Here is a 25751-nt window from a genome sequence, read left to right as displayed (position 1 = left end):
CTTCTTCATTCAGGATCACTGAAGAAATGTCCAGGTCTTTTCCTCCTTTTCCTTCACTGTTTTAAGTTCCCAATCCATGACTTGTTTCAGGAATATTTTTATAGCCACAATTGAACCTGCAAGGAAGGCAGTTGAAACAGAAATATTACACAATTTGAAGGATAAAAGCACTGAGATTCCCCTGATAATGAGCAAAAGACCTTTGCTGTGAATTTTCTATACTGCATTACTCACACTCCTGAAGTCAAAGCTGGGCTGCATTCACTGCTGCACGCGCACTTCTGCACCTTGGAGAAATTCTTACTTCTTTCTGATATGCTTTTCCTTTGTGAAAACATTCTGTGCATGAAACTGGGCTTTTAAAAACAACCATTCAATCTGATAGCACTTGCCAAGAGCTTTGAATGTGGTTCAAATACCCGGCACAGAAATGTGGTAAGACTGAAGTCCGTAAAGCTATTTCAAAAGAAGGCATTTTTCCCATCTTACTCACAACAGCCCTTTCTCCCAGTATTATTGTTTGGATCCCAAATAGCAGCGTGCCCAAGTAGCAATGCCTCTGTCTCACCAGGGCTGGAAGCAAAGCTTTACTGACATTAGGGATTAATCAACTGCCTATCCTTAAACACACATGCTGCATTACTTCCAATCTAGTGCATATTGAGATCTTGCTTTTTAATTCCACAAGAGCCCAATAAACCCTTCAATATTTACTTGAGGGGATTTCATGGTCCTTTTGTTTCATGGAGGCATTTAGATGAGCTCTGATCTTAGATCTGCATCATCAGCCATTCATTTGTGAAAACTAAACAAACAAAACTAGCTCCATACCCCTCTCCTGCACATGCCTGCTGAATGCTGCCAGGTTTGTTGGTCCAGTCTTAGAGATGGAACCAAAATACAGCCCAACCTCTCCCTGTCCCAGCACTACTACACACATTAAAATAGGAAAACGCTGAGGAAAGATACAAAGTTCTGGGAAAAGCTCCATTACAGCCATTAATGCTTATTATCACATTTTATAATGCCTAGAAAGCTTTTTAAGGATTCTATGGGATGAAGGAAGCTATAGAAATGTTATGATCCCAGAAGGTCTTCCTAAACAAAAGGAAAACGCATGTTGCCGTGAACCTGCGCCAAGCTGCTCTGCTGGTAACCTTGCCCAGCGCTGCATTAGCTTTCCCTCTATGTCCCTCTTGTGGTAACTGGGAAGAACTGTACCAGCTGCAACGGAATAATTCACAGCCTGCAACGGTTTCTGCTTTGTTGCTGTGGGTTTGGTGCAATAGGTTGTATTTTTAAAAAGTCTCTTTGTTTTGTTTTTAAAATGCTGTCATTATAGAGGGGGAGAGTTTTCCTTTAAAGCAAAACCAAACGACAACAGATATTTTTCGGTCTTCCATTGACTAGTCCTCAGGCGAGGTACAATTGTATGGAATTTCCACTTGAAGATTTGGTTTAGGGAAGAGGCAAAAGGAAAACCAGAGAGAGGGGAAATGAAGAATTTAAAAGCCCTATGAACTAGCTGACCCTTCAACAACAACAAAAAAGAAGAAATAGAGATGGGAAGTGACAGAGCAGATAAAAAAGTGATCTGCACAATAACCGCATTGTTTTGTGCCATGTTAACACGCTGCTAACCACAGCGCTCCTGGATAGATCCATCACCACGGGATGTGCAAGGAGTGAGTATTCCTTAAGCATTCTTGTCAAGAACATCTTCTCTCTGTTTCGTTCTCATTTGCCCCTAACCTGAATTGTTTTATCCCAGGATAAAAATACATTTTTTTCCTCAATCCAACGCTGTCATTTGAAGTAGCAGCTTTGCAAAGACTCCTCACACTGGGTGTGATTGGCTTGGAACCCCCCACGTCATGATGACACTTCCCAGCACTATCTCCATGGCTTGGAGTTTGCAGAGACCAATCAGTTCATTCCCTTTGGTAAGAGCTTGTTTTCAGCCCTCTCCTGTGCAGTCCTGAGTGGAGGATGTTATCGAATCCCGGCGCAGTGTGTCTTGGAATTGAAATGAGTTTCAAGGATAGTTCTCTGGCAAAAGCACATTATTTTGAGTCAGGACTGTGTTATTTCTATCAACACCTAAACTGCTGTATGCACCAGTTTTACACTGACAACCCACAAGAACCTTTATCATCACCTCTTCAAGATAATCACCTGAAACTTTTTAGCTCTCAAGCAAGCAGGAAGCATCCTTTTTAAAATTACATTCACCCACATTTGTTCTCTTGGATAGCTTCTTACAGCTAAGCCTGTCCTGCAAATCTAGCATCTAATTATGCATAAAAATGGTAAAGCAGCAACAGAATGTGTTCCAGTTTCCTGAAGTGTTACCTTTTTAAATTTCATATTGGATGCACAGCAGTAGAGACCAATGAGTCAGAGCAGAGTGCCATCTCTGCAGCAGCCCAGCCTGAAGAGAGAAAACCTTCACGAAACATGGCTTACACAAAATATACTGTCATGGGGCTTTCTAATATAGCCTGCATATGTGCCTCCATATTTACCTTTAAAAGCCCTGAAGTGGTCCACAGAGCTTCCAGCATGCAGCGAACTACAATTAAGCAATAATATCATGAAATTCAAACGTACCCTCCTTTTGTATTGCTATAAAGACTAGTTGCAGTGTCCAGTTTAAACGCAGTAATCCAACGGCCACAACTAATCGCCGGTTTGATCCCTTATCAAAACAGACCAAAAAGAACTGCAGGATTCCCACACAGACCCCCTGCTCCTGCTTTTGCCCACGCCGTGTGGGGGGATCCCTCGCAGCCCTCCAGCTTCAGCACCTCAGACAGCAGCACCACCGTGTCCCCAACGCAGCCACCGGGCCCCGGCACCTTAAATTCCCCTCCTGACGGCAGAGCGAAGGCAGGACCTGCAGTTCTCAGCAAGTTTTCCAAGCAGCCTCTCTTTAAAAGCATTGGTATTTTCTGGATTATGTAGGGGATAGGGAAAGAAACCCAGCAGCACATCAAAACTTTGATCAGTTTCCAGGGCTTTTGAGGATTCTGTAAAGCAGCCAAATGCTGCAAGCACGTTGTGTTTATTAATAAATAAGTGTTCATAACAAGCAGCCTACCTGGCTTTAGAACTGTCTTCTTCAATTCCGCTTTCATCCTCAAGTAGGATTTCATATTTTCTCACAGTTATGCTCTTCTCTGAACTACAAAACAGTTAATTTCCGGTTTGTCTTAAGAAAGCACCAGTTTAGTTCATCCATGGACGCTTTCCAGCCAAACTTTCGGTGGGTTTTAATTCAGTTGCTGTAGGAATCAAGAGTCTCAAAGTTCAAACTGTCTTGTAACACTGATGAACTTACGAACTGGTATACACTGACTTCTCTTGATGTCACCATGTTACACTGGAGCTGATGTGACAGTCCTAACTCATCACATTTCCATTGTGCTTTTTGATTTTAGCGGCTTGTTGGATTAACCTACTTTAATCTGAAGCCTGAATTAGGATACATTTATGATAAACTATTGGTACAGCCTATTCTTCCTAGAGGCTTAAAGCTAAAGATTAATTCAGACAGTCTGTACGCAGAAGTGATGATTCCTGTGTTCGTTCTTTCCTTTCCTGTGTTTGGTGCGCAGAATTCCTAGAACAAGGATGCTTTTCAATCTTCATCTAGATCTTTTCAGCCTAACAGCTGCAAATCTGGTACATGCTGTTTCAGATCCAGGCTTTATCCGACACCAAAGGCAAGAATAAAATTAACGTTACTTATAAAAGAAAACACATATTTGCATCTTATAACCGAAGGCTTCAGTAGGGAAGAGGGACTGAATATCGAGCCTTTCGTATCAGTGTTTTTCACAACACACAAAAGTTATCTTAAAAGAGGTTTGTTGCGTGCTGACAAAAGGATGTTGAAATGAGGGCACCCAAATCCAACACTTTGTTTATTTCTGGACAGGAAGACGTGCTGCTCACCTTCTCTGCCCTGACCTCAGAGAATCCCTGTGGCCAACTCCACTACCCTCACCTCACAGCAACTCAGCTTTCTGACTACCACACTGTTATATCATGTATTACAGATATAATAGGTATTACAGCTAGAGCAGGTATTACTATAATACCAGATCCTCCTTAATCACCACATCTGCCTCAAAACACTTAAAGCCCCTGCATAACTCCCTAACCCAGGCTATGCCACTGTTAGCCCAGACACTGAACGCTCGTTTCAAACAGGAACACGAGGCGGGCAGGCCACAAAGCCAGCGGGCACAGGCGGATAAACAGCCCCTTCCTGTCTCCACGGTGGTAACCACCACCTTGCCTCCCCTCACACGGAGCTGGTACCACCACAGGGCTCCCAGCACCAGCACCACAGCCCCCCATGGCCCCCACAAGGCTCTCCCACCACCTCAGCTCCCCCCCTCGCCCTCCGCCACCACACGCTGCTGCTGCAGCCGCCCCCTCGGGGCCGAGCCGCCCTCTCCGCCGCCAGCGCCCCCGCGGCCCGCCCTCCCTCCCCTCTTCAAGTACCCATTGGCTGACAGAGCCGTCAATCAGAGGCAGGCCCCGCCCATTCCCTCGGGGGTGTGTGTGTGTATGGGGGGGAACACAGGCCCCCCGCCCGCGGCGCGAGCCCCTTCGCGCCTTTTCCGCCGAGGCTCCTCCCCTTTCGCCTGCCCTCCCCAGGTGTGTGCGTGCTGCGTCACCCCTCCCACGCGCACGGGGCGTGCTGGCGTCGCCGCCGTCGTCCTCCGTGCGCTCCGCGTCACCGCTCCTGGCCTGGCGCGCGGCGGCGGCAGCAGCAGCAGCGGCCGGACCGTCCCGCTCGCAGCGCCTCGGGACTCGCTCCTCCCCCGGCGCCCGCCCGCCGCTTCGGCCGCTGCTCTCCGCCGTTGGCTCCGGTCGCGAGGGACCGCCCGAGCCGGGGTGGGGGGGAGGGGGGGAGCGGCGGCGAGCTCGTTGTTGGCCGGCTCTCGCGCGCGCGGCCTGGTGCGCGCAGCGGATCCTGCCGCTCGCGTAGCGCGGCGCCCGGGCTCCCTGAGGTGAGGCTCGGGCGAAGGGGGGGGGGGCGGGCGGGTGGGGAAGAGCCGCTTCTCCTCACCGCCGCCGCCGCCATGAGCGTGGAGGCGTATGGCCCCAGCTCGCAGACCCTCACCTTCCTGGACACCGAGGAGGCCGAGCTGCTCGGCGCCGACACGCAGGGATCCGAGTTCGAGTTCACCGACTTCACTCTCCCCAGCCAGACCCAAACCCCGCCCGGGCCCGGGCAGGCGGGGCCGGGACAGGGCCAAGGGCCCCCCGGAGCGGGGCAGGGACCGCCAGGACCGATCGAAGCGCAGGTGAGCCCGCGGCCGGGGGTGTGTCGGCGGGGGGGGGGTGTCAGGGCGGCTCCGCCACCGGGGGTGTGGGGGGGGGAGTCCGGAAGGGGCGGGCGGGCCCGGCCGTGGGGCCGGCGAGGGGAAGCCCTGGGCGGGCTGCGGGGTTGGGCGCTCTGTCCCCGGCAGCGCCGGACGGGGAAGTGGAAGCAGCGTGTGGCTGCGAGCTTGCCCCGCCGAGAGGAGGCTGCCGGCTCCGGAGCGGTGCCGCCCGCTGCCGGCACGGCGCGGCAGGGAACGGGCCTGGCAGGCGTGCGCTCCGGCGCTGCCCCGGGAGTGCGGGGACAGCGCCCTGAGGAGCAGCCCGGCAGCCGGTTATAGGCTGGTAAAGCCGGCGGACTCCGTGGCTGCGTCGTGACAGTTGTGTCGCTCTTCGGTGTGATGTTGAAGTTAGAAACGCTTCGGGATGTTGCTTCCGATTCTTTTCCTCTTTAAAACAAACGCAGCGAGAGGTGGCATTTGCTTACCAAAAGTTGAGTGCTGAGGAAATTCAGCATTACTTCCTTTCATTTCTTGATTTCTGCGACTAAAAGCAAAACGTGCTTTTAATTTTTTAGTATTACTGTTGTTTTATCGTGCTTTGCCACCTTTTCTGCTGCATGGTTGCTGGGCTGGTCTGTTTGGGTTTGCATGGGAGTGACAGTCGATACTGCCTGAGGTTTAAGTTCGGAGGTCTGGCTCCTCATAGCTTAAAAAGAGGTGATTTTTTTAATGTATACCTTGTTGATATTTGCTACATACACGTATTTATTTAACAATTCACAAAAGTGGAAGTAAAGCAGGAAGCAGGGTTATATGCTGCATGTGAAGACGATACCTGTCACTGTGCTACGTCGTGACTGTAGTAAAACCAAAACCCCTGAAGAATTCCTTCATGGTTTTTAAAAAGTCAAACTATTTTCCATCTAGAGATCATGGACTATTCTAAGTTTCATTGCATCCTTGTGTGGTCCCGTTATTAATAATTAAATGCATGTTATCCGCACTTTAAAGGATGAGTTGAAATGCTTTAGGTAAGTTTTGAATCGTAAACCAAACACAGTTTGAGCAGGCTTGATTCTCCTTGTGCAAGCTGATGTATCAGGGTCTGTGAATAATGTAGTTGTGGATAGAGAAGCGAGCAAATGGCAAAGAGGCCAGTGTGTGCAGGTGCTGAGAGCCTGCAGGTGGTATTATCCCATCCTGGCTGCATTGAGTTTATCCCGGGATGAATTGAAGGACTTTCTTGTGCTCAGCACACAGCCAGGGTGTAGCTGCTGTGCCGTGACTTGCTCCGGGTTAGTGTGTTCATAAGACAGACTCGGGGATGGGATCCCATGGGCTGTTTAGTTTCTGGTTGCTTACAGCTTTTGCATTTGGCTTTGGTAGACTTTATCCAGTTTGAGCATTGGGATATCAGGATTACTTAATGGTAGTAGGAAGACCTTGCCTGTGTACAGTTAGACTACACATGAATTGATTAAACAGGCAGTTTCAGTAAAATCCTATTTTTTTTTTTAAAGCTTTAATGGGTTGTGATCATTCCCGATCTCACAATAGACAACATGTGGCCAGAAGAAGAAAAACCACCCCAAAATAAGCCTCATAAGCTAGAAGACCAGACAAGAGGATTAATCTGTCTTTTTGTCTAAACATGTTTGAAAAGCCTTTGAAGTAAAAAGGGGAAAAAAAAGTATCTGGAGAGTACATTCAGGTACTGGTGTGTCTGTGCCCATCCAGCCTGGCAAGAAGGGAGTTATTTATTACGTTTTTAAAGCTGAGCGTGTTTATGATATTTCCACAAACTGTTGTGGTCAGCCTGATCCCCATTTTGACTAGAAATGTAAGTTTTGGGGAGGGTTGGGAGAGAACTATTGCAAGCAGAACTCTGAAGAGTAAGAAGTGTAATCTCCTGAGCTGAAGCACGGCAAACCCCAGCTCCCTGGAGCTGTTCAGGCTTGTACCTTGCAACGGTCTCAGGAGTGATAAGATCAGAAATTAAGTGTTTTTTAAAGATTCTGGGGGAAATTTTGCTGCCTTCAACAAATAATTTAAACTTGTTATGGCTTTTGGCAGGGGACGTGCTAACTAATAACTTCTAAGGTCCTAAAATTAATCACATTCATGTGTTGTCACTGTGACTATAAGTAAAGCTGCTTGAATAATGTGTATTTGAAGCTGATGAATATTGGAGGGATGTACTTTTACTCTGCTGTTTCATATTCTGGTATCATTTTAGTGTCCTAGAGTTTAAAAGGATGAGCAATTCAGAGCACCTGATTTCTTGAATAAAGTGATTAATTCAGATAGTCTATAAGAGCTTCCATTCCCAATGTACATTTAACTAATAGTTTAAGAGGATGTTGTTACAATTGATTAGTGTCTGACTGACAAGAGCGAGCAGTCGGGAGCACAGAGCCATGTCCACTGTGTTCTCTTCAGGAAGCTCAATCTCCATTGTTTAGATATGATTAAAATCAAACCTGGGAATTGATTTTTCTGAATATTTTAAGATCAATTCTGATTTCTGCCTCATTTTTTTTGCTCTTTCAGGCAAGCACTTAGGGATGATGCTCAGAAGCAGTCATATACTCAGCGGGTCCGTGCTGGACAAGACACATGGTGTTGATGTGTTAGTTAAGCTGTTGCAGCAGTGGTCGAAGGAGGCTGGGACAGCAATTATTTTTGGTCTAGACTATGAGGGCTGGATTTAACTTCTAGTTCTAACAAAGACTTTTTGTCTTGGCAAAATAACCTTCGCCCTGTTGCTCAGGTCCCATCTGGAAATACAGCTTACTCCACACTGCTTTGGAGGTGGTGTGGGAGCGAGTGTTCTCTGTAGTAGCCACTTCCTTATTTTGAAAGGGAAAGCAAATGGTATAGGAGATTATAATAAGGTACAGTAAATAGCCTCTAGCTTTAATATAAAGAATCTACCATAGTTGGGTTATTTGTGCAAGTCCAGAAGTGTGTATTTTTTTCTCAAGCATGAGAGGGAAATGACCTAAATTGGGACAGTGTGACAGGGTGTCCTGCAGTGACTGTGCCATGTCAAAGGGCATTGCAGTCCTGGAGCAAGAGTACTCTTCTAGCAAAATACCTGCTTAACTGCAATTAGTTTTCTTGTTCCAGCTTGAAATGCACCACTTTAGAGCAGAACTACGTCAGGTGGATGTAGCTGTGTTCACCTGGGGATGAGCTCCTCATGCAGGTGGGCTGTGTTAGTCGGAAGCACCAGGAGAAACTGAGAGGGTTGTATTCTGTTACTGCTGATTTGGGGCCTTGCTTACACACGGTTGGAAGAAGCCACTACATAGGCTGGTTTACTATTCTGTTACTCAGTTCTCTGGACTTCTACTGTTGTTGCTTGACCAGTATTTTAGAGGCCAAAAAGGGATCAATGGAGGGAGCAGTACGTTGGTGATAGTTTCAGAGCACCTCGATGTTCCTCATGTTGCTGTAGCTGTTGAACTTGCTGTGCTGGAAGTTTCAGTCAACACTTTTAAAATAAAGATGACCCCCCCACACCTTGTACAACAGTTGATGGTGCCAGATTGTTAATGACATGCATATAGGCTAACATCACAGTAGTTTTAGAACAATAGTTGCTCACTTCCTCATTGTCTGCCTGCCAAAGCTGAGTATTTCCACAGTCACAGGTGACATCACTGTGCCTAACTTGGGAAGGGTTGGAGCTCTCTGAGGTGTAACTAACACAGTCACCTGGTGCAGGAGTACAAATAACTTGCAGTTGTAGTTTCTTGGGTTTCTGCCTTAAAAAGACCAAAAGCTTTGCAATTTTATTACTGCTCAGCAATACAGTTTTTTATGAGCACCCAAAAAAACTATTAAAGCTGTTAGCTGCTGTGGATAATAATTATATATAGAATGTGTGTTATGGCTCTTTGCAACAGCCTGGTAGAAGTGCACCTGCGAATGCCTGGTGTTTGTGCCTCTAAGACATTCAGATAAATTTAAGGCTTTGGAATTGCACCTATTCCATGCTCAGTTAGTAAGTTACCTTCATACTTTGTAAAATGGCACTATCTGTTTAAAATGGATTTTTATCTTCCAACATCTGTGGAGGTGCTATTACACAGTGAGCTGGGTGGGTTTGGGTTCATTGTACTCATGGGTCCTTGCATGCTGCTGCAGTTCGTTTTCCCTTTTTTCCCCCTCTGCTGCTTTTGCACACTCTGAGCACACTCTGTGCTGATGGTTCCTCTTGGCTGGTTCTTTCTATTAAAAGCCAGTACTTGGAGGTAACATCCATTATAAGTCAAACCATTTGGATTGTGTTTTGCAAATGCAGCTCATTTCATTTGGAGATAATGAAACAAAGCTGCTGTCATTGAGTCCAGCTCCTTACTGCTGAGGGCAAATGTGAAGTGGCTTCCACTTAATTTTAACTCTTGCAAGTGGCTGTTAAATTTTAATGTGCAGTACTGACACTGGCTGGCACGGAACCTGAATGGGGCTCTCAGAGAAGTAAGCTTGTTTGGATTTGTTGCTGAGTTCTGGCTTTAAAATGCTACAGCAACTATTTTTATCAGCTTTCTTTTAATAAAGGTTTAGCATTCTCCTCACCGTGGGCAGCTTTCTCATCTCCTGCAGAGAATTAACCTACAGATACCAGATAAATTGCATTAAATGTCTTAAGTGCAAGAGAGTTATTAAATACTGTATCAGTAGACAAAGGCCTTGAGTGATTCTTATGCTCCTATTTATTAGCTAGTTAAACTGTCATAAATAAATCTCATCCTAACCCAGTACCTGTAAAAACATTGGGGGGGGTTAATACATGTGATAGGGAAACTACCTCAGAGCACTCCTCTTGAACGCTTTGTCAGCATTATGTTAACCATTGCAGGCACTCTGGTGGTCCCTTTCCCACCTTTTGCCACTCAAAGTTAACATGGATTGTGGGACACTTCCCTCTTCTCAGGTTTTAGTGAGAGTCAAAGAATCAAGTGACTGAAGGAACAAAGTTATTTTGGGAGGGAGGCCCAAGGGGCAATGCTATGCCCAGATCTACTCCGTGACATTCCCTCTTCTTGATGCTCCTTCCTGGTGGTAAAAGCTCCGTGCTCAGTATTGCCAAAAAGCAGTTGTTTTTAACAGGAGAGGGGCTTGGTGTGCAAAAGCTGTCGACGCAGCACCAAATGGTGCAGAACTTCATGATTCTGGCAGTGTATCCTCAGTGGAAAGAGCACCTGGTTTGTATGTGCTGCATTAGCACCCCCATCTCTGAGGCGTAGTGCTCTGAAGCTAGAGCTGCGTTACAGGGTTTGCACTTTTGCAGTTTAGGAAATCGTGTCAAACCTAAACCAAATGGAAAGTCACACAATTTTGTTAAACTAGGTGTATATGAAACAAGCTTCTTGATTTCTTGCTCTCTGTTGTCCAAGTGTCATGAAGTTGTACTTCTCATATCTTGGAGGTGGGAACAGCATTGATTTAGTGGATAGTCAACAGCAGAAATAGGTGAGGAATGTCCTGTACAATAAAGATCCTGTTTTCAGATTGATTTCTGGAATAAAATGAAGGATGAAAAACCTGAACTTTTGATACTGCTGGAATTGTTTAAATGGAATTTTATGTGTTGTGTAAGATGGAAAAATGTCAGTGCAGAAAAGCAATATCCTTTGTTAACTTCTTTCTACTTACCAGTTGGAGTTTAAATACTCTTAAACTCCTATTTAAACTCTGAAATAGGAGTTTAAATACTCTGAAATAGGAGCTTTGTGGGAGTGAAAGGTGTATGCTTAGAGGATTTTGGGTTTTGAGAGCAACTTCTTTGGAGACAGCCATGTACTGGTAGGAGAATGGTGCCCTCTGGTGAGCTCTGTTGGATACTTAGAGCTGCCTCGTCCAGCAGGTTTTGGACTTCCCTTGAGGAGTAAGTAGAAAGTTGGTGAAGTGGATACTGATGCTCTAACTGGGATGTGTTTCAGCTCCTACCAGCACTTTCCTTTTGAGATTTCCTAAACGAAACCCAAGTTTTTGCTGTGAGGAGGGGGGATTACTGTCCTTGCCTTCATGTTGTGGACTCTATTTTGATTGTATAACTTAAGCACTGACCTTGTATTTCAGGTGAATGGACCTGATGGCATTCTCCAGAATGGAGCTGTGGATGATAACGTGGCTAAAACCAGCCAGCTTCTGGCAGAGTTGAATTTTGAAGAAGATGAGGAAGATACTTATTACACAAAGGACCTTCCTGTGCATGCTTGCAGGTAAGACCTAAGCTTTGCCTCAGGCTTGTTATTTCCAGGAGGCAGGAGTGCTTTGTGGGAGTGAAAGGTGTATGCTTAGAGGATTTTGGGTTTTGAGAGCAACTTCTTTGGAGACAGCCATGTACTGGTAGGAGAATGGTGCCCTCTGGTGAGCTCTGTTGGATACTTAGAGCTGCCTCGTCCAGCAGGTTTTGGACTTCCCTTGAGGAGTAAGTAGAAAGTTAAGCCAACCTAAGGATAGCAATGTTGGGAAGTGTTGAAATACCTGTGACTCAGAACAGAAGTTTAGCTCGTGTCTGATGCTTTTACCAACACTCATGTTCCCTAATTTTCACTTCCCTGTGATTTTGGACACTGCCACACAGTTTAAATCTTGTATTTGTGTTTTCCTATAAGCAAGTACCCAATCACTGCCTTTTTTTTCACTTGTAATTCCAGTTACTGTGGCATCCATGACCCTGCTTGTGTGGTTTACTGCAACACCAGCAAAAAGTGGTTCTGTAATGGGCGTGGAAATACATCTGGCAGGTAAATAACAATGACAGTCTTGTTTCCAGAGTGGGTTTGTTCTGAAGTGATGTGGTGGCTGTGACTTAGATTTTGGTGGTAATCAAAGTCTGGTGACTTAAATGTGAACCTCCAGCTGCCTGTGGAGCTTTGCTGCTGTTACCAGCTTAGAGCTCAATCTCAGCAGAACTTGAATCACTTCTGTGAAGTGAGCTTCCCCCATTGTGTCTTCCTGCAAAGCACCTCTTGATCTATGGAGCTTTGGGAGCCTTCTTTCAATTACCAGGAACATGAAAGAACGTTTTACACGTTTCCTGTTCTTTCACACTCCTGTACCTTAAAGCATTCATGCACTGAGAAACCAGTGAAACTCTGTTAGTATCTGTGCTTGTATCTTACAATTGTCTGCCACAGCGTAAATCGATTTCTTGTTTGTGTCTTTTAATAACTGAGCTGATACATTGTTAGGACTAAATATGATTTTCCTATTAAATGAATACAAATGTATGTTCTCTTTGGTTTCAGCCACATTGTTAATCATCTTGTGAGAGCGAAGTGCAAGGAGGTGACTCTCCATAAGGATGGGCCTCTAGGAGAGACCGTCTTGGAATGTTACAACTGCGGGTGTCGTAATGTGTTTCTCCTGGGCTTTATTCCAGCTAAGGCGGACTCTGTGGTGGTTTTGCTGTGCAGGTGAGAGAATGCCTTTGTTGGCATGTTTGTGTCAAGTCTGTTGCATAAGCTGATTTCTAAAGGGTGATGCTTTCATTTTGTACCAAAATATATTTTATGCTCTAATTTGACACCATTTTTTCCTTCAGATGAATTGTATACAAGTAGATAATCACTAAAAGAGCATTCTGTTATGCTGGGCAATTGTCTTGGTTCCAGAGAAAAGTACCTGAAGTGAAGTAGTCCTTAATGGAAGAAAGGTGGTTTTCCCCTTTTCTAGAACTGTGATCTTCAGACTTGGAAGAGTAACAGATCAGTTCAGGAAGTGACTCTGGATCCCTCCTGGAGCAGTGACTCTATTACACAATATGTTTTTCTGTCAGCTCATAGAGTCATTTGAAGACAACAGTAAATTGGAAGTTTTCCTCTGAGAGGTTCTATCAGAAATCATTATTTTAATTGTATGTATTTTAATTAAATGCTATCACCATGTATTTGACAGTAGAAGGTGTGTTTCTATGGAATGAGTTCTTCTATTTGCCTAAACAACAGATGGGAAGTAATCCCAAGTGTTTTCCGATATATTATATATGTGCATAATCTTAATGGACTGTAACGCTTTCAAAGGTGAGTGTCTCATTTAATACTTCAGGTGTTACAATTTTCAGTTCTAGAAACACCCAAGAAACGCTATTTAAAATTCTGAGCCTTCCCAGTGTTGAAATAGCAGAAAAAGGAACCAAAAGATGAATTGGCCCAGCAGGTTATAGGGTGGGTTTGTTTTCTCCTTTTCACTGAGATATTTGAGTTGTTTCAGGAGCGTGATAAAGCTATTTTTACACTTCACACGACAGACTTTTTCTTACACTTGTCTAATTTAACAATTTTTCCAATGTTTTGGTTGTGCAGGCAGCCATGTGCCAGCCAGAGCAGTTTAAAGGATATTAACTGGGACAGTTCACAGTGGCAGCCTCTTATCCAGGATCGTTGTTTCCTTTCATGGCTGGTGAAGATTCCATCTGAACAGGAGCAGTTGAGAGCCCGTCAGATTACAGCTCAACAGATTAACAAACTGGAAGAACTTTGGAAGGTATGTGCTGCTTTTCAAATACTGGTTATGTTTTACCAAGTGCTAACTTTGTGTTTTTATGAAGGAAGGACAAGACTGTTTTAGCAACTCTATAAGGCAGGAAACATACTTAAATCACATGAGTTTTAAATCCTGCGAGTTTGACAAGCAGTGCAACTGGGAATTGATGAAAGCATTCAGGATATTGTTTATCAAAGTAGGAAAGTTTCACCTTTTGAGTTCTTCAGCTCTGTTCAAGTTGCACTGTCAGGCTGTCTGAAAAAACAACTTTCCCTCCCCATATCACGTCTTTCACTTGCTTCTGCTTTATGTGGTGACTAGCTGAGTAGGGAACTCTTCATCCTTGCTTAGTATTCAGCTGTTGTTTTCTGAGAGGTTTTTCTGTACATTTTTTAAAGCATAACAAAACTGACTGGATGTGAGTATGACATATAACGTCTGGGTGTAGTCTTAACACCATGACATGGTTATACCTTGATATAACTTCCTGTGGTAGTAGAACACAGTGTTATCAGTCCTGTTGCACGGTGAAAACTTGTCACTTGTTTGTATTTAAAACTTTGGAAGAAACCACTTGGGCTTCAAATTCTAGGAAAATCCATCTGCAACCCTTGAGGACTTGGAAAAGCCTGGTGTTGATGAAGAACCACAGCATGTCCTGCTTAGATATGAAGATGCTTATCAGTACCAAAATATCTTTGGTCCTCTGGTCAAGCTTGAGGCAGACTATGACAAGAAACTCAAGGAGTCTCAGGTAATAAACTTGAAATATGCCTGTTTGAGGGGGCTTCTGACCAATTCTCTGGTGTCAAACATATGGTTATTGTTAACAGCATACAAGAGAGGCTCAAGTGAAGTAGATGTCTTTATTACAATACTATTACATCACAGTAACTACAGTAGTAATGATGGTGTCTGGTAGCAGGGAGAGGAAAGGAGAAAATCCTCAAACTGAGGTTTAAAAAAACAGCTTGAAACACTTGGGAACTTCCATCTTTTCTGTGTTGAGAGTTTCATCTTTCCAAGAGCCATACTCTATTGTAGAACTGCAACTTGGCCACCTTATGTTGTTATCCTCATAACCTGCTGTTACCTTTGTCAGAGCTTCCAGTCACACCTGAACTGCGTGAGGTCATGCAAGCACTTCATGAATGTTTTAAAGGTGGGGGGGAGAGAATAATGCAGGTGCTGATTAGGACTTTGTTTCTCATTAACTAAGTAGCTCTTGTAGAACAGAGTTATCTTCTGCAGATGGTGTGATCTCAGGCCATAGGAATAAATACCAGTATTTGTCTCTGCTGTGATGCTGGAACAGCAAGTTTTCATTTCTCGACTGTTTTGAAGTAGAGGATGGTGAGGATTGTATGAGTTAGCAAACAGATTTTTAAAAACCTAATAGATGCCTTTTCTTTACTATTAGACCCAAGATAACATCACAGTCAGATGGGACCTGGGCTTGAACAAGAAAAGAATTGCCTATTTCACTTTGCCAAAGACTGATTCGGGTAATGACACTTTGATTGTATGTTTTGTCTGGATTGTTTTATGCTTGGTGAATAATATCAGTGTTTGGAGAACTGTTCTGGTCTGGGGTATAAGATAGTATTGTGTTGGTTTTGGTTTGGGAAGTGGTTGTTTGGTGAATATTCTGAGAACATTTTTCCTTCCTTTGTAGATATGCGTCTTATGCAAGGAGATGAGATCTGCCTGAGGTATAAGGGAGACCTGGCCCCTTTGTGGAAAGGAATTGGTCATGTTATCAAAGTTCCTGATAGTATCCTTTACTTAGTGAGCCTTCAGAAAGACTTAGTGGAAGGTTGAAGTCTTTGAGAAATCAGTAAATGGGTCCAAAAGTAATTTTGAGCTAATTTTTAATTTGTCATGGGGGGTCTGCTAAAATAATACCAAAATTGGGAAAAATACAATGGAGAAGTTTGCTGCAGATTACTACTTAACGAGGTTCTACAGATTATGGTGATGAGATAGCCATCGAGCTGAGGAGCAGCGTGGGAGCGCCTGTGGAAGTCACTCATAACTTCCAAGTGGATTTTGTGTGGAAGTCGACTTCATTTGACAGGTATTGAGAAAGCACTTCAGTATTGGGCACATAATGGGTGCAGTTGGTGTGTGTGTGTGTTTTCCTTTACTTTCAGAGGGAATCCTTGAACAGGAAGAGTTGTTTGGTGAGACTGGGAGTCAGGAATCTGAGTGCGCCCAATGTATTGAGCCTGTGAATGTGGTACCTGGGTTATAGAGCACCAGGCCTGGCTTTCACTAGGAACTGCATTAACCTGAATGCCATCAAACTGTCAATTTTTCTCATTTTTTAAGGCATGCTTAAGGTTTGTTGCAAATACATCAAGGTGGGGGAAAACTTACCTCATGTTCAGTAATACTTGGGATGCAAAAAGAACTGTCTTCAGCTTCCTGAACACTGCTTCATCATGAAGTGCTCTCTGATTTTAATTGGCATTCCTAGACTTTGAATTGCTTTAACTAGCTGAAATTTCAAGGCATTTGAGTTGGCTGTGGGGTCAGTAGACTTCAGAGATGTCTGTACTGCATTTTGTAAGATAGGAGTTGGTTTGTGATCCTGAGAAACACCAAATACAATTTTTTCATCAAATCTTAGACTTAAAATTACTGTTGCAGATTCTCTCTGATGTTTCTCTACAGATTTTTCTGGTTATACTACTTTGTAGTATGAGGAAAAACATCTGTGTTCTCACGAGTCTGATTTCTGTCTCTAAATTCTGTTAGTAAGTCTTCTACATTGCTCTTTTCCCAAGATATATTTTGTGTCTGATGTCTGATTAACCTTTGTGTAGGACACTTATGGATAGTTGTAATTGAGGTCATACTGATTTTGAGGTGTTTTCTGTCCTTCCTTCATTTCAGAATGCAGAGTGCTTTAAAAACATTCGCTGTGGATGAGACCTCAGTGTCCGGGTACATCTATCACAAGCTGTTAGGTCATGAGGTGGAAGATGTAATTATTAAATGCCAGTTGCCAAAGCGCTTTACAGCACAAGGACTTCCTGATCTCAATCATTCTCAGGTAACCTCATCTCCTTTTTACTATACACAAAAGAGAAGGGATTTATGAATGAGCTTGGAACAACTTTGTACCTTCCTGTGCATTGAATACTGAATAGGTTTATGCTGTGAAGACTGTCCTGCAGCGTCCTCTGAGCCTTATTCAGGGTCCTCCTGGTACCGGAAAAACAGTGACATCAGCCACGATTGTCTATCATCTGGCTAGACAGGGCAACGGGTAAGAACTGTTCTCTCTGAATCCTGTACGTACAAGGTTATTTTATTAATGGTCAAAGAAACAGCTTCATTTTAACATCAGAATAATTTGCATCATTGAACTAGAATGGTTTTTTACAAGTATATTTTTTACGGGAAGGCTTGTGCTTATTTCAGAGAATATTCTTCCCCAGCATATTTTTCAGAGGCCTGTGTTGGAGCACAGGATTTTATTGCAAGTCTGTTACAGCTCATTGAGACTTTTTGCTTCATGTTTTCCCAAGGCCTGTGCTAGTCTGTGCTCCGAGTAACATCGCTGTGGATCAGTTGACTGAGAAGATCCATCAAACTGGACTGAAAGTGGTTCGTCTGTGTGCTAAAAGTCGTGAGGCAATTGACTCTCCCGTGTCCTTCTTGGCATTGCATAACCAGATCAGGAACATGGATAGGTAAGAAATGGTTGAAAGGAGCAGGGGAACAAAAAAAACCCAACTGAAGTGTTGTGATGGACGCCACTGATGAACTGTGTCATGGTGACAACGTGTATTTGCTTGGTGATAACTTCTTGTGTCCTGTTTAGTTTTGTGAATGAGTTCCACTGGAATCCTATGAAGTTGTTAATTAGGCCATAAAGCAAAATTGCTTTTTTGCAGCATGCCAGAACTTCAGAAACTGCAGCAGCTTAAAGATGAAACTGGAGAACTGTCATCTGCTGATGAGAAACGTTACCGGGCGCTGAAACGAACAGCAGAGCGGGAGTTACTTATGGTAAGGTGCATTGGTTCTAGTAGCTTAAATAATTGCCTTCCTCCACTGGAGGCTTGGCTGTAATTTGCTGGTGGAGGTGAGAGTACAATTTAACTTTGGGGAGGTTCCTGGAATGGTGTTGGATACTCCTGCATGTAGAAATACTGGCTGTTGATAACCTACGTGATTAATCTTAGTCGCATTTCTGTCTCAGAACGCAGATGTGATCTGTTGCACATGTGTGGGAGCTGGTGACCCAAGGCTTGCAAAGATGCAGTTCCGCTCCATTCTGATCGATGAAAGCACCCAGGCCACTGAGCCGGAGTGCATGGTGCCAGTGGTGCTGGGAGCAAAGCAGGTAGGAGCTGTTGGACTTGATTAAAGAAAATCTCATTAAAGTTTATGAGTAGAGGAAGTAGCAGCAAGCAGCAACATTCACAGTGTGGGCATACAAAGAAACAAAATCCTTTTGTGGAAGATGCTTCCATACTACAGATAGAAGCATCTTTGTCTTAGTCCTGTTAGTTTTCCATTTCTATGCATAATCTTTGCTTAGAACATGTTGGTACTGTTGGAACAATCTAGAGACTGAATAAGATTTTACTTGAAAATGATGAGCTGAAAAGCTAGTTGACACTAAAGATTTATAAACCTGAGGTTAGATCTGAAGCTTATTACAAGTCAGACTGGTTAGTTCCTAATATATTTTATAGTAGGATATTGCTGTTGTTTCTAGCTACTGGGCAAGTTTCAGAAAATAGAAGCTTAGAGATCTGCCAACTTCCTTTTTCACAGCTTATTCTCGTGGGTGACCACTGCCAGCTTGGTCCTGTTGTGATGTGTAAGAAAGCTGCTAAGGCTGGGCTGTCTCAGAGCCTCTTCGAGAGGCTGGTGGTGCTGGGTATCCGGCCGATCCGCCTGCAGGTGCAGTACCGCATGCATCCTGCACTTAGTGCTTTCCCATCCAACATCTTCTATGAGGGTTCACTCCAGAATGGTGTCACTGCAGGTAAGCAAGAACAGTACTCGTGCAAATTCCTTTCCATTCCTTAAAGAATCCTTCCTTTAATCCTTCATCTGGATGAGTATGTTGATACACTTGCTTAACGAGACTTGCCACTGCACTTAGTTTTGAGTCTTTAAGGTGCTTTGATATGAAAGTAGCATATGTTCTTGCTAGTAATACAGTGCTAAAAACTGGTTTACCTTTTTCGTGCTCTTCAGCGGACCGTGTGAAGAAAGGGTTTGATTTCCAGTGGCCACAGCCAGATAAGCCAATGTTTTTCTACGTTACACAAGGACAGGAAGAAATTGCCAGCTCAGGCACCTCTTACTTAAACAGGTAAAGAAAATTCAGCACTGAGATCTAAACTTACTTAAAAATACATCATCCCAGTGTATCTCAGGTTGTAAGGGAGATTGTTAAATGAATCTGTTACTAATCACATCCCTTGGAGACGGTCACAAGTACTGAAGTCAAGAGAGAGAGCAATATGTGATTCCCACTGCAGACCAAATATCTAAGAATTTCTTTATCTAGAATTTCTGCAACAAAATTCATAGTATTCCTTATTCCCCCATGACTTGTGGTGGCCTTGCCTTGAATAAAGGCATTAACAGCTAAATAAAGGCTTGTGATTTCCAAGAAGAGTTACTTTCTGTTTCTGTGAAGATGGTATTCAAATGAGCCAGCCCACAGCCATCAAATGGCTCGTGTGTTGGGTACAGTGTTCAGTGCTGTTGATCCTTATGCTCTGCAGTAGTTCTTCTAAATGAATAAAATGTTGTTTGCTGTTAACAGCTGTGGCTGAAGTTGCTGGTGTGCTTTGTATAATCAAAGCTGCCAGCAAGGATGGTGCAGGCTGAGCTGTATCCTGGAGCTGGTTTGCCCTAAGCTCTCTTCCCAGTAAATGAAGAGAAAAAGGCATTTCCAGTGGGAGCAGTTCAGATCTGAAGTGGGTTGGAATTGTTCTGTGGAGGTGTGTGTTTTCCTTCACTGGTAGCGTAAGGAGCATGGGACAATTAAGTGCCTAATCTGTGGAATGAATTTGGGCCAGCAAGTAAACTGACTGCAGTTGCAGCAGGAAATGCTGATCAAGTTGCATTTTGAGGCCAGAATTCCAGTAGCTCCTGAAGCAGAGTCTTTAATTTTGGCCGGGGTGTGTAAGGAATGAGAACTTAGTTTTCTTTTGTCTATCCCTTCTTTTTTGTTTTGCTGTACATTCCAACTTCTTTTTAAAGAGTGAGCTTAAAACACTTTGCTCCTTTTGGTCAGACGTGTTCATGTGCCTGGAAGGAAAACCAGACCAAATCATGAAAAATAAGTGCTGGGTTATTTTTAATCTGTCTGTCTGATGAGTAGCATGTGCAAGACTGAATGCAGCCACCCAGATTGTGCACAAACACACACCACAGCAGTTGGCTGACAGGGGGATTGGCATTAAAAACATTCTATATATAAAACTTTGAAGATAAAGCAACTGAAGGATCTGTTTGCACAGCAGGCGGGAACACTTTTAATGATCTCACTCATAAAAGTACGTGTGTACATTGAACCCTACTAAGAAATTCCATTTTGAAATGGTGGCTGCCATGAATTGTGCTATCTGGGAAGTCTGGTTGTGTAGTTCTGAGAGGGTGGATTTATATGTTAAGGAGAAATTTGTGTCATTCTGAGGGTTTTCTTTGGGAGGAAGGCTTTTGCCCATATTCCTCTGGCTGAGAATATCTGCGCATGGCCTAAGTCGAGAGCTGATAGTGGTGAATGTTCCTGCAAAGCTGAAGCTGGATTAATCAGAGTGCTCAAGCAGCACAGAATTGTCTTTTTCTTGAGGCAGCCTTGCTGGCCACGGCCAGCTCAGCATTCACGTTCCAAGTTTTTTAGACCCATTAACTTGCAAGAAGTTCAACCTAATGCCTTGATTCTCCTCAGATAAACAACTCTCTTTTTCCAGGACGGAAGCTGCCAATGTGGAGAAGATAACTACAAAGCTATTGAAAGCTGGTGCCAAACCAGATCAGATTGGCATTATTACTCCTTACGAAGGGCAGCGCTCCTACCTGGTGCAGTACATGCAGTTCAGTGGCTCCTTGCATACAAAGCTCTACCAGGTGCGGAGTGCTTGCACACATGGGAACACTTGGATGCAGAGCAGCTCAAAAAGTCAGATATTGTGAAACTTCACAGTATTTTCATTTGCAGTCTGGCTTCTTAGGCATCAGTCTGTTTATTCTGTAGTAATTTGGGGGGTTTTTAGTGATTGTGGTTAAAATAGACCGGGGGGAAAAGCTTAGCAGGTATCAAATGCCAATAAATGTCAGGGGAGCAGTTGGCCACATAAAGGAGAGTGCCTTGTTATGGACTCTGAAAGGAAGGCTCAGTGAGTCCATCCTCTGAGGACTCCTTGAGGCAGAGAAAGGAGAGGTCATTAGTGCTTCAACTGTGGAAAAGCTTCAGTCAGCTTGTGCCTTAAAAATAAAAGCATCATGCCAAGAGACATGCAGGAAACCAAGCACCATAAATTCTGACCCACGTACTATTTATTTGCTTGGAAACACATCCTCCCATCAGTGGAACTCCTCTAGCAAACATTCAAATTTGTTGCTACAAACAAGACTGCTGTATGTTTAATATAGTCTGTTTTGCAATAGTGAGGACTTGGTCAGTGTTTTCATTGAAGGAAAATTTGGTGGAAATACCTTTACTTCTGCCAGGAATGATCTGTCCCTCTGATTCAGGATTCTCGGAGGCTGGGAGCAGCAGTGCTAATTTGGACCTGTTCTACTACGAGGTTTTGGAATAGTCAGAAGTCTTCTTGGCAAAATACCTAGAAAGGGATGCTTTCCATAGTGCAAATGCCAGGTTTGGGGAAATGTGAGAACCATAAAGCAGTGAACATAAAAGTAATTTGTCCTAAACTGAGACTGACTGTTCTCCTTTAGGGAAACTATTTAGAGAGCAGTGGAATTACCAAATCATCTGTCATTACAAAAATAACATTTTTGTCAACTGATGGGGACTGCATGGCCAAGGCATGTTGTAATGCCTGTTGGTAGCAGAGCTGTTTTGCACTGTGCTTCTGTGATTTACATGTTTTCTTCTGTTTCAGGAAGTGGAAATTGCAAGTGTGGATGCCTTCCAGGGACGAGAGAAGGACTTTATTATCCTTTCTTGTGTGAGGGCCAATGAACACCAAGGGATAGGGTTTCTGAATGACCCCAGGCGTCTTAATGTAGCTCTTACAAGAGCAAGGTAAAGTAAAATCTCATCTATTCTGGACCTACTTCAGTGTGCTAAAGCACTGGTACAGACCCATGACCAGAAGGTCTGTGTTTTGTGGGTAGTGGGCCCTTCCCCACCTGGTTTAAGGGAGCCTCGAGTGATTTCCACATTCCCTACAACTCGCAAGAGCAATCTCAACCTAATGAACGTTTCCGCTTGGCATCAGTAGTTTGTAGAATCTGCCTTGTTATTCCCCTTTGTACCCTTCATCTGCTGCTTTACCCCTTCCACCAACCCTTTCTTATCATTTTGCTTCTCTTAATGGGTTTGATGACTGAGAAGGGTAATTTGGAATCCACACTGTTGGTTGGCTTCCTTGGTTTCTGCAGGCTTTCCAGCTGATCCAGGGTGGTGGTTGGTTGAGCATGCTGGTGTATTTGGCAAACCTGCATAGGGAAACTTGTGATACTGAGCAACTGGCTGCTGCAATCTCCTTTCAAGTGTTTTGTCATAGTACAGAAATCATCTGCAGTAAACAAAACAATTGCATCAGAGTTTGTTACACCTACCATGGGCTGCTCTTGGGTGCCCTGATGTGCTGTGGAAGAGGTGGACTTCGAGGCTGTTCTGAGATTTAAATGCAACGCGTGGCTTTGGTTTTAGTCAAAGTTAATTTTACCTTCTCTGTCTGCTGTTGTTACAGGTATGGAGTAATTATTGTTGGGAACCCAAAAGCTCTGTCTAAACAACCACTCTGGAATCACCTGCTGAATTACTACAAGGAGCAGAAGGTGCTGGTGGAGGGACCACTGAACAACCTCCGGGAAAGCCTTATGCAGTTCAGCAAGCCCCGGAAGCTCGTCAACACCATCAACCCAGTAAGTCTCACATGGTTGTGGCATGAAATAGTTGGGATTCGATCAGTTATAAATGGATGGAAGAAACAGTCATCCCCATAGCCTCACACTCCCATAACTTGCCATTTTTGTTGCCTAGTTAATGCAGTGTGACCCAAGTAATTTGCTGCTTCAGCTGTTTGTAAGTGCTTGTAGAAAATCCTTTTTGGGGCTTTTTTGTAGCTATTTACTGCAAAATGTTATGAGGGGGTAAATTCTGAGGTGAATGAAGCATAAAGGAACTGGTATGTGTAGAAATGGCAAGCTCATGAGGCACATTTACTTACAGCATTGTACTTTAATCCTCAACCTACAAGTTTTATACTTTATCATGAGTAGCATTTGGGGGAGGGGGCAGCTCATGAGCCATCACAGGATGGTGGCAGGAATAGAGCAAGGGAAGAACTATCATCAGAACCTCAAAATAGCCTGAAAATTCATCAAAAGTTTCACAGTGTGAGATGGGCTGTACAACCTTTTCTTTTTCTTGTCGTGATGTGGTTGAAAGGATAGTTGGATGCTTTCCACATAGAACAATTACTTTACTCAGCACTTGTAAAGTATGCGTGATCCATGGTGTGTTATTGCATTTTTACCCAAAACAGCTTATCCTGAAGTTGTAGTGCAAAGGTTTATGTGCAAAGGCTTTGTCTAACCCCTCTAATGCTTCCAGGGTGCCCGTTTCATGACTACTGCCATGTATGATGCACGGGAGGCCATTATTCCAGGATCTGTCTATGACCGGAGCAGTCAAGGTAAAGGAAACTATCAAAATTAACATCTCCAGAGGTTTTTACTTTCCCTCCCACCAAGCCCATGGGGTTTGCTATTCGACAGACTTCAAATTTCTGAATGTTTGAAGAGCCACTACAGAAAAATGAGGAATTTAAGAACTGAAAATATTTATGATGTGCCTGGATTTTGCTGTCTGTGTATAGGAGCTCTGGTGTCTGCACAGCAAGTGAAAAATGAGGGGAAAGGGAGCGTGTGTATGTGTGTGTATGCGAGTGCATTTTGGGAGTCTAAGCTGGTGCTGTAGAAGAGTAACTGTAGGATTGAATGTGTTAGATGAGTATCTGAAATTAAATGTGGAGTAAATGGTGAACTGGAAACACTGCTGGTCCCTGGCAGGGGTAGGTTTGTCCTTTCAAGTTCTGCTCCCAAGTCCTCGACTCCTGTCCAAAGCAGGAACATGAATCGCTTTTTAAATGCCTGGAATCACTGTGGCTTTTCCTCCCCTCCCCAGGCCGCCCCTCCAACATGTACTTCCAGACCCATGACCAGATCGGGATGATCAGCGCCGGCCCCAGCCACGTCACTGCCATGAACATTCCCATCCCCTTCAACCTGGTGATGCCGCCGATGCCGCCGCCAGGGTACTTCGGCCAAGCAAACGGACCAGCCGCAGGTACGGGCTGAGGGGAGCTGGGGCAAACCCCACGGGTTAGCTCTGAACTCAGAGAATGGTTTTTGCTCCTCTGATGGGAGGAGATGATGAGCTTCTGTTAGCTGTAGGGAGCACAGACACAGCAGCACTGCAGCCTCCAATGAGTGTCCCTTTGCTTTGTGGTTCCAGTACCTGAAGGGGCCTACAGGAAATCTGGAGAGGGACTTCTGACAAGGGTAAAGGTTAAGGGGGAATGGCTTTAACCTGCCAGAGGGGAGACTGAGATGAGCTCTGAGGCAGAAGCTCTTCCCTGTGAGGGTGCTGAGGCGCTGGCACAGGGTGCCCAGAGAAGCTGTGGCTGCCCCATCCCTGGCAGTGTTCAAGGCCAGGTTGGACACAGGGCCTTGGAGCAACCTGCTCTAGTGGAAGGTGTCCCTGCCCGTGGCAGGGGGTTGGAACTGGAGGAGCTTTAAGGTCCTTTCCAACCCAAACCATTCCATGACTTCTCTGCACCGCTATGTTGAGTACATACAAAATGTTGCCTCTTGGGAGTGATCAGGTCTTCATGTTTGCATGTCTAAGGCTTCTCACTGCTGCTTGGGATTAACGCTTTTCCAGGACGCGGGGCACCAAAAGGGAAGACTGGTCGTGGTGGGCGCCAGAAAAATCGTTTTGGGATTCCTGGAACTAGTCAGTCAAACCTTCCAAATAGTCAAGCGAGCCAAGACGTGGTGTCCCAGCCCTTCTCCCAGGGTCCACTGACTCAGGGGTATATCTCCATGAGTCAGCCATCACAGATGAGTCAGCCTGGGCTCTCCCAACCCGAATTATCACAGGTAAGCAGGATTTGATGGACAGTGAGGTTTATGGTGGTGATTCCCGTGCATGCGCATCCTTGTTTCCTAGCACCGAGGAAAATGGAAACTAAAACTATTTTCAGTGACTCATACTCCTCCCCTTGGTGAACTTCACATACGCTCTGGCATAAAGTGCAATGCTGCATGTCTAGACTTCAGCTCAACTTTTTCAGCTCTAGACCTTAACTTTGCCCCACTTGCCTGTTCAGCCTCTGGCTATTGCAAAACCCTTTGTATTTATGGGAATTCTGCAGCAAAAAAGAGTGGGTTTTAAAAAATCCAATGCAACCAAACAAGAATCCCCCCCCAGCCCTCTGGGCTGCCGGGTCCTCTGCTTGCTGAGGGAGCACCTGGGCTGGGCGAGGAGGTAGAGGCTTAACACAAGCTTTTGTTTTCAGGACAGTTACCTTGGTGATGAGTTTAAATCTCAGATTGACGTGGCGCTGTCACAGGACTCTACTTACCAGGGTGAACGTGCATATCAACATGGTGGAGTGACGGGACTGTCACAGTATTAGAGTGTAAGGCACCCGAGGAGCATTCCTCTGC

At 44.5% G+C, this 25751-nt stretch overlaps 2 protein-coding genes across 6 annotated transcripts in view; one reads left to right on the top strand and one right to left on the bottom strand.

Annotated features, from left to right (window-relative positions):
- COMP (cartilage oligomeric matrix protein) overlaps positions 1-4317 on the bottom strand; it is a 35273-nt gene extending 30956 nt beyond the window's left edge. The window contains exons 1-2 of the mRNA XM_030509708.1: positions 2353-4317; positions 1-2049 (exon numbers count right to left, since the gene is read on the bottom strand). The gene's annotated coding sequence lies outside the window, so the exon portion shown is untranslated. The remainder of the gene's footprint in view (positions 2050-2352) is intronic.
- A 410-nt stretch (positions 4318-4727) lies between these two features.
- Positions 4728-25751, top strand: part of UPF1 (UPF1 RNA helicase and ATPase) — a 23546-nt gene continuing 2522 nt past the window's right edge. Inside the window, exons 1-23 of one of the 5 annotated variants that reach the window (XM_030509703.1) lie at positions 4728-5321; positions 11430-11572; positions 12011-12100; positions 12605-12772; positions 13652-13841; positions 14434-14595; positions 15262-15346; positions 15517-15615; positions 15801-15918; positions 16740-16899; positions 16997-17115; positions 17378-17542; positions 17747-17861; positions 18055-18198; positions 18636-18849; positions 19065-19182; positions 20795-20951; positions 21950-22092; positions 22766-22940; positions 23632-23713; positions 24205-24366; positions 24964-25181; positions 25601-25723. In XM_030509703.1, coding sequence (XP_030365563.1) covers positions 5097-5321; positions 11430-11572; positions 12011-12100; positions 12605-12772; positions 13652-13841; positions 14434-14595; positions 15262-15346; positions 15517-15615; positions 15801-15918; positions 16740-16899; positions 16997-17115; positions 17378-17542; positions 17747-17861; positions 18055-18198; positions 18636-18849; positions 19065-19182; positions 20795-20951; positions 21950-22092; positions 22766-22940; positions 23632-23713; positions 24205-24366; positions 24964-25181; positions 25601-25720 — 3372 coding nt within the window. In that variant the 5' untranslated portion in view covers positions 4728-5096 and the 3' untranslated portion in view covers positions 25721-25723. The remainder of the gene's footprint in view (positions 5322-11429; positions 11573-12010; positions 12101-12604; positions 12773-13651; positions 13842-14433; positions 14596-15261; positions 15347-15516; positions 15616-15800; positions 15919-16739; positions 16900-16996; positions 17116-17377; positions 17543-17746; positions 17862-18054; positions 18199-18635; positions 18850-19064; positions 19183-20794; positions 20952-21949; positions 22093-22765; positions 22941-23631; positions 23714-24204; positions 24367-24963; positions 25182-25600; positions 25724-25751) is intronic. The other 4 variants (XM_030509705.1, XM_030509706.1, XM_030509704.1 and 1 more) reach the window with 4 other exon arrangements.

This window comes from Strigops habroptila, chromosome 20 (genome assembly GCF_004027225.2).
Source record: "Strigops habroptila isolate Jane chromosome 20, bStrHab1.2.pri, whole genome shotgun sequence".
NCBI classification, from domain to species: domain Eukaryota; kingdom Metazoa; phylum Chordata; class Aves; order Psittaciformes; family Psittacidae; genus Strigops; species Strigops habroptila.
Note: the sequence above shows the minus strand (reverse complement) of the source record. Positions and strands in the feature narration are given on the sequence as shown.